The sequence below is a fragment of the Echinops telfairi genome, unplaced genomic scaffold (genome assembly GCF_000313985.2).
Source record: "Echinops telfairi isolate 266 unplaced genomic scaffold, ASM31398v2 ScPeMD7_443;HRSCAF=831, whole genome shotgun sequence".
In the NCBI taxonomy this organism is placed as follows: domain Eukaryota; kingdom Metazoa; phylum Chordata; class Mammalia; order Afrosoricida; family Tenrecidae; genus Echinops; species Echinops telfairi.
Window position 1 is genome coordinate 74,812,547 of NW_022104341.1, and position 8,201 is coordinate 74,820,747.

General features: G+C 43.3%; 1 protein-coding gene and 1 non-coding gene across 2 annotated transcripts in view; one reads left to right on the forward strand and one right to left on the reverse strand.

The window, feature by feature from the left end:
- ZYG11A (zyg-11 family member A, cell cycle regulator) overlaps positions 1-8,201 on the reverse strand; it is a 69,016-nt gene that overhangs the window by 32,849 nt on the left and 27,966 nt on the right. The window contains exon 3 of the mRNA XM_004699659.2: positions 5,726-6,477. Coding sequence (XP_004699716.1) covers positions 5,726-6,477 — 752 coding nt within the window. The remainder of the gene's footprint in view (positions 1-5,725; positions 6,478-8,201) is intronic.
- LOC115870252 lies at positions 4,454-4,586 on the forward strand. The gene has a single exon (XR_004046621.1). It is a non-coding gene; the product is annotated as a small nucleolar RNA SNORA17 (small nucleolar RNA).

An 8,201-nucleotide genomic window follows, 5' to 3' on the forward strand; every position in this document is an offset into this window, starting at 1 on the left:
GATGTACAAATGCGCTTTACACAATTGATGTGTGTATGGATTGGGATAACAGTTGTATGAGCCCCTAATAAAATGCTAAAAAAGAAAAAAAAAAAGAAAAGAAAAGAAAAAAAATAAATAAATAAAAATGTGCTAAAAAGCTCGGCTTTATACAAGTATATACGGTAATTGAGGATGGTACAGGACCAGACAGGAGTAGAGGATAACAGAGTTACTGTCCTGGATATAGTTTCTGTTGGAAAAAAATGTAAAAAGAGCTGGAAACTGATGAGTGATAGTCACAATAACCTATGAATCATACCACCCCAGAATCACACACTCAAAAATCTTGACTATGGTTGTAATGCACGGTTTTATATAGGCTTTCTGGCCTGGAATTTGCAGTTCTGCCAAGCGATTTGCTAAGCTACAAATCTTGCAAAGGGATAGGACAGTTTACTATGCCAACAGAGTAATAAAGTTCATAAAAGGATTGGACAGATTATGCATATAAGATGTAATAAACCCTTGTAAGGACTGAATCTGGGCTCTACACTATGCTAATGAGGCGACTATAGCCTACTGAGGGAACTGGTAGGTTCATGGTCTTCATGGGAGTAGGCTTGTACGGTAAGGGTGACCTCACTACCACCAAGAACCTAGGGTGCAGGGTATCCTTTGGACCTAGGAGACAGAACCATAACACTGGAGACCAGGTACAACAACACGGGACAGTAACAGCAGTAGGATGCCAAGTGGGATGCTCATGGGGTGGATGCCACTGGCTCACCTCAAGACTGCTACTCTTCAGTTACTTTAAGTCTTTAGAACTCATTGTGTATTTACTGTTTACCAGCTGTCAATTATGAACCCAGTCTAAGAATCTGTGTGGGGTCCACGGGGACAGAGAGTAGAGTCCTCACCAGTCTTACTACTGCTTGTACTTCTGAGGCAACAAGTCACAAATGTTTAAAGTAGCAATATTCATAATAGCCTCAAAGTGACAATATCTAAATGCCCAGCAGCTGAGAAACAAAGGAGAAACAAAATATAGTCTAGCTAGATAGCAAAATATTGAGCCCAATAAAGGGAATGAAGTACTGATGCACATAACATCATGAATGAACCTTGAAGCCATCGATCCCAAACGAGAAGCCATACACAAGGCCACACAGTACCCTACGATTCCGACGATGTGAATGCCCAGGACAGGCAAGTTCAGAAACGTCCTGGAATTAAACGCCGGTGATGGTTGCACATGGTGCGTTTACTAAAAGCCACAGGCATGTACACTTTTAAATGATCGGCTTTATGTGACGTGAAGTATAGCTCAACAAAATAATATCTCTCAATAATTCCGACCCTTAATGACATTGGCAAAAACTAAAAAGTTTGACAGTAAAATCTGTGATGAGACTTTGGACAAACAGGCACGACGATAGGAATATAAAAAGGTACAAATTCAATAGATGGGAATTCGGCAACATTTAACAAAATAACATGTGTTTTCACCCTTAACTAGTAATTCCAGATTAGAAGATGCATTTGCACAAGGTTATTCATTGCAAACATTATTTGCAATTGGTAAACAGCAAAAGCTATCCACATGCCCACACACAAAGAGATTGGGGGAATAAATTGTGGCACACATACACAATGGAGTACTACAATGTGCCATTTTAAAAATTAAATATAAACAGCTATGAACTGATTTCTGGTATATAAAAAACCCAACCAAGCTCATCATAGTGGCCCTGTGAGACGAGTAGAAATGCCCCTGTGGGTTTTCCTAGATCCCCTGGTACATCTTTCTGAAACTACTTCATAGATTTTATAGGAGTGAGGAAGCGTGCTCCGTTATTGGGAGTCATGGCTCTCCCTGTCTAAGGGGGGAGCTGGGAATACCAAAGAGAAAGAACAAGAAGAAAAGAGTAGCAGTCAAAGGAAGCACTGCGAACTCATTTCTAATATATCTAGTTGTTGTCTGCCGAAAGAAACCAAGAAAACCCTGGGGCTAGGAGCACACGTGCCCCCAGATCCTGATTTCCCATGGAAAGGAACAGGGGTCAGGGAGCAATGTCCAATTCCAGAATTGGGGCAGAGACAATACAAGAACATCTTCTTGTTACCAAAGGGTGAAGAAGGCAGTGTTCATGATTATAACAATGGTGGTGGTAGTGAGGGCATGTAGAAAACATGACATAGTAATTAGTTTGAAGGCTCTTATACACCAATCTAGAACATGAGCATCAAAACAATTAAGGGTAAGACTTACTTGTAAACCACTGAAAGCAACAGATACAAAAATTCTGCCCATGCCGAGGCTGAATTGGACAGCAAGCTGGAGTAGAATGCTGAGTGATCTATGTTCACGGGAGTGCTGGAGCTGGAAAATGACTATTTTGTAGCCATCAGAGTAAAACAGGGCTCAGGAAAGAAGAATGACCAGGTGTGAAATCTAGAACAGTGTTTGATGAGGACCAGGAAATTTGCATATTCTTCAAGCAATTGCATATTAGTTGCAAGAGGGAAACTATTAATTCTGTATTAGATAATACTTCACCTAGGTGATGAAATGACATCACTAAGGCATGGCATGCCATCCTTACATGGCATTCCAGACAGGAAGCAAAGATCGGAGGATCTGATCCCTTGCAAAAAGGTGTGCTACTCAAGTGAACCATGAAATCATGCAAATCAAGAGGTTCAAGTTTTCAGGTCCTTTTAAAGAATATTCATCAAACTGCCCATGCCATCAAGGGCATGGATATCCAAATATCAGAGATGCCATTTGGCAGGGGCAGTATGTGCTGTGCCGATGTACCAATGGTGGAGTGGATAGATGCACCCAGGCCAGGGGCTCCTAAAGAATGCCGACTCTTTGCTGAACATGCTTCAATGGGCTGCCTGCCACGCTTACAGAGGCGCTCACTGTCAGATCAATCCATACATACACTCTGCCTGCCACATGGAGATGATCCTTACAGCAAAGAAACAAACCGTTCCTAAGCCAGATGAGGAGACACAGAAGAAACCGAAGAAACAAAAATGTGCGCCCTGGGAATAAATTAAGCCCTGAAAAAGGACAGCACGTTTGGTAGAGGGTCGGCAAAAAGGAGGAGAGCCCCCCTCAAATGACATGGGCTCACACGCAGTCCCGAGGGTGGGGACACTGCAGACGTTGGCAGTACTTCACTCTGTTGCGCACAGGGTTGCCGTGGAACATTATGGCAACAACCCCCTAAGAATTTGAACAACAGAAATACTACAAAATTTGAGGAAGTTTTATGAACATCCTGAAAGACACAATAGCGTTAAGACAAGCAAAAGATGGGATCGTTGGCACCACTATAAAAGAATTCTCCGAGGGGGTTCCTGCTACACCTTGCCTGTGAATCAACAAGGATTTTCCAAGGAATAAATTACTCACATGGTTTCATTACTGGTGGGGCCTTTTCCATCAGATAGTCCATTCTGCCCATTCTAATATTTGGTACAAAAGGGTAGCATGTACTTATGTTTTAAGGTTTTCACCCACATTTCATATTACAACTGTGAAGTGAAATTTTTGATCAACCTAAACAATAAAAATCGTTAAGTGTATTTTGCAACTGATTTATAAGCTAAATTTACATTAAATGAATGAACCCCAAACCCTGTCATGTAGTAGTGTTTTCTAATTCAGAGTTGCCCTGGGCAGGGTAAATCTTTCCAGTCTTCTGTTTCTCCCTGGAGGTGCTGGTGCATTTAAACTGCCAGTCTTACGGTTGGCAGCCCAGCACATAGTCCACAGTGCCACCTGGGGTCCTTATATCAAATAAAAGCCTCCTTAAAATACACCTTTTAAACTTACCTTTCTTTATGCACCATGTAAAGTTGGACTAAAATCTTTTGCATTGTGACATGAATGTGATTAATCTGAAACAGACCTGGCAAACAATTCTGTAAAGCCTTCTCTACTCTGCATATGAAACCCCAAAACTGATTGTGCTTCCATTCCAAGCCTAATGGTGTTACTGATAGCCTCGACCTTCGTTAGAGAATCCAGAAAATGGAAAGGACTTCTAAAAACAGTAACTATTTTCAAAAGAGTAAAATGCGAACACAACTAATTATTCAGCAAACCTCTTTACTCTCTTACTCTAGAGAGGGCTATATGCAGTGTAATTATTAAAAACAAAGCCAAAAACCTTTAAAGAGGGATTTTCAACTGTGAATGCACATTAGTATTAGCTGGAAGGTTTAAAAGCCCAGATGCCAGGACATGCTCTAGACCAATCATTAAGAGGTTTTAAAGCTTCCAAGGGGACTGTAATTTACAACTGAGATTAAAAGACAAACTGTTTTAAGAAGAAATAATCCCCAAACACACATTTAAATACACATTTCTTTTCAAACGTAATACCTTTAGAAGCTAAAAGTTTATTCCAGAAATGCTCACATCTTTTTTAAGGCTCTTTTAAAAAACTGCTTCGATGCCCCTAGAGGCGTTGCAGCGTGGCCACCCTGCCACAGCTGTGTCATCCATCAGAGGGCAGAGAGAAGAGGAACCATGGCTAACCTCAGGGGTCTGACGTGACCACCTGACTGACTGCTAGCCCTACAGTCCTATTGCACATGGGCCACCTGGGGAACCCCAAGGGGGAGGGGGAGAGTGGTTCCCCAATAAGTCAGTTTGCAAAGTGACAAGGCCCTGGCAACTAGATGACAGTGCATGTCCTCGGGCCCAGCACACACGTCGGCTGGTTAACTTAATGTAGGGTCCTCAAGCTTTTTAAACAAGGGGACCAGGTTCACTGTGTCTCAGACCCATTGGAGGGCCAGACTATAGTTTTAAAAAAAGCTATGAACAAATTCCTATGTACACTGCACATGTCTTATTTTGAAGTAAAAAAACCACAATGGGGCAAAAACACACGGCAGGCCGGATAAATGTCCTCGGTGGGCTGCAGTTTGAGGACCCCTAATTTAACGCATGAAGGCAAGTGATGTCCTGCTCGTGGGCACTGGCCAGAGTCACTAACTGACCACCACCATTCTGCCAAGACTCAGCCGCACACCACGGTACAGACTGCAGGAGCCCCCACTCCATGCCAGGAGCACATCCCACTGTGACAAGCACAGAAACTGCAGGAGGGTGCGACAGCCTCGGTGGGACACAGGCAGAGTTCGTCAGGTGTGAACTGAAGATGACCCTGTGTCTGTCCCCACACAGGCCGCCAGCTGAGGGGGCTGCTGGGAGGATGGTGGGGTCTGGCAGAAGCTAAGTGGAGAGGGCATCCTTTGGAAAGAATAAAGTGAACTGAAGGTGGAAAAAAAGAATAAAGTGAACTGAAGGTGGAAAAAAACAAACTGCTTTTGATTTGTACTTTAGTCAAACGGTCATATAAATCCCAGTGCTGCCATTTATTAATTCTACGGTTGTGGGTAAGGAGCTTAACCGCTCGGTGTTTCCACTTCCTCATCTATGAAACTAGAGGACTGAGAGAAAAATTGGGTCATCTATAAAATGCCCACACTTCTCATCATCACCACACTAGGCAAGAGGACATGAAAGCAGAGACTACACTGGACCAAACGCAAACCCAAACTCACCGCCACTGAGCTTATTCCAACTCACAGTGACCCTAACAGGCAGAGTAGAATGGCCCGTGTGTTAACGCCTAGTACAGACTCTAGTACAGGAAAGAGAGCTTACTAATGTGCTCAATAAATTAAACAACACTTATTTCAAACAGGAACAAACCTGCAAGCCTTGCTTTGTCGTGAAGAAGTCAGAAGCGCCAGCATCCGTAGCCAGCAATCCCACAAAGTGCATCGCCGGCCGCTGCCGAATAAACAGTTCTACATCTCGGTCGGTGATGCCATTGCCCCCTGAAACATCCAGCGACACGAGATTGGGTAGGATGTCCTTCTGCTGTAGCAAATGAAAAGCAAGGTCTGAGTTGAGCTGGCTGTGGTGAGAAATATCCAGGTGAAGCAGGCATCTCAGTTCTCTGAGGACAGCGAGAATGTGTGGTTTGGTCATGGTCAGGCATTTCAGATGGTGCATGGTGAGAGATTTCAGTTGATTCTTACAGGCGCGGAGAGCAGAAATGTTGGTGACCAGGGTATTGGATATATCCAAGCTCTCCAGTCTTGGTAACCGGGAGACATTAGCTAGGTCTTCATTACGAAAGCCAACATTGAAAACACTTAAAACTCGGAGACCAGTGAGCTGACCAAAGAAGAGCTTTCTTGAATCATCAGAGATTCCTGTGGAGTCCAACAGGAGACACTGAAGGTTCTTCTGGATCCAGATGTTGCTGCACAGCCCACTGATGATGTCTTGGATTGGAAGGTCTGTGTGCACGGCCGTGGCATCCAGTTCAATGAGCTTGTGATGGCAGAAGGCTTTGAGGAATGCAGCTGGAGACAGTTTTGCTTTTTGGATATTGGCCAGCTTGAGTTTCATCTGGTCGCCTTGGAAAATGCTCGCTGTTTTGTCAGTCAGCTTGCCTACAAAAGAACCAAAATCAGCTTTTAACGACAACTGGGTCCCGTGCCTTTCTGAGTTGCGCTGTGGCCAATGAACAGGGGCAAAGGCAGTAGCTACTCATCATTATATTCAACTGCTTACTCGTGTAACGCATTGCTCTAACCCCTTTCTTGGAATACATCTTATACTCTTCGCAATAATTTCATGAAGCTACTCTTCTTATTCCTATGATATAGCCGAGGAAACAGAAGTTTAAAGGAGTTAAGTAACTTGACCAAGGCCAATATATGTGGATCAACTGAACTATGGAATGACATATGTATTAAATCCAAATTATACATTATATTATACATTAAATTATACAGTGAACACTCGTTTATCGCGGTTAATCGGTTCTAGACCCTACCATGATAAATGAAATTCCGCGAAGTAGGATTCCTTATTTGTAAATCAAATATTTTCGTAGTTAGAGCATAGAGGACATGAAAAAACACCCTTTAGTCACCATTACACTCGTATTACCCAATTTATTAAACGAAAAAGGGAAAATACAATAAAACATTTTGGACGTTACAATTATCATTTATTATTTGTTATATTATTTATGGCATCAAGCGTGTACAGTATGAGCCAATCAGTGGCAGTAATGACAGAGCATGCGCTGTTACGCAAAAAGCGCAATAGAGTGAAGCCGCGGAAGTTGAAGCACGAAGTGGCGAGGGTTCACTGTATATCTACGGATTACAAGTCACACCCAGTTTGACGCTAAAGTTTACTTGTACAGTATGTCAATGACGATGTTCAGAGTATAAGAAAACCCTAAAAAGATATACTCACCACCAACCCACCAGTGCCACTGCATCCATTCTATCTCACAGAGCCTGTAAGACAGAGTACAACTGTCCCCTACGGTCCCAAGGCTGTAAATCTTTATGGGATGAGAGCACCCCAACATTCCCCCACACTGCTGACCAACGTGGAACCCCCTATGCCACCCAGGACCCTGAATTAGGTCCAGGGAGTACACAACAGTGGATGCTGTGTGAGGTGTGCAGTACTGAATGACCACAGATTAGGAGTCATTCCGTTGCAGGGGGGCGGGGGTGGTGGTAGAGGTGAAAGGTAGAAGACTGTATGGAAGACAGGAGAGCATAAGAGGGCAACGTCTAGAGCAGCACTAAGTAGGTCAGCCCCTCCGAGAACACAGCACATCAGGGGAGGCACAGTGGTGACGAGTGAAGAGGAAGCCACAGCTGGCCAGTTCTGTAATGCAAAGCTAATCAACTCAGACTACTGCCCTGTGGATAATGAGGAACAACGCTAGATTTCTAAACAGACAACAATGATCAAAACGGCCACTTCAGAAGGACCAATGGACATCAGTAGTCTTTGACAAGTCACTTAACAGAGCCACTCTCTGAGCCTCACTTTCTTCATCTGCAAAATGAGAATGAGAAGGTGTAAAGGAGCCGAAGCAGTGTTAGACGGGGATAAGCAATTTTAGTGATTATTAATGATGAGAGACTGTCTTCACAACATTGAGGGCAGGAGACAAACTGTCAGAATAAATTTTTTAATGCCTCTGAAAAACAGTCAAAGGGTTTGTATTAGTCTAGGTACTTTAGAGAAACAAATCCACAGCAACTCATTTATAAGAGAGTTTTATGTAAAGAAAGTGTGCATCACGAAAATATCCCAACCCAATGCTGCCCAAGCCCACAAGTCCAACATTAACCCATTACCC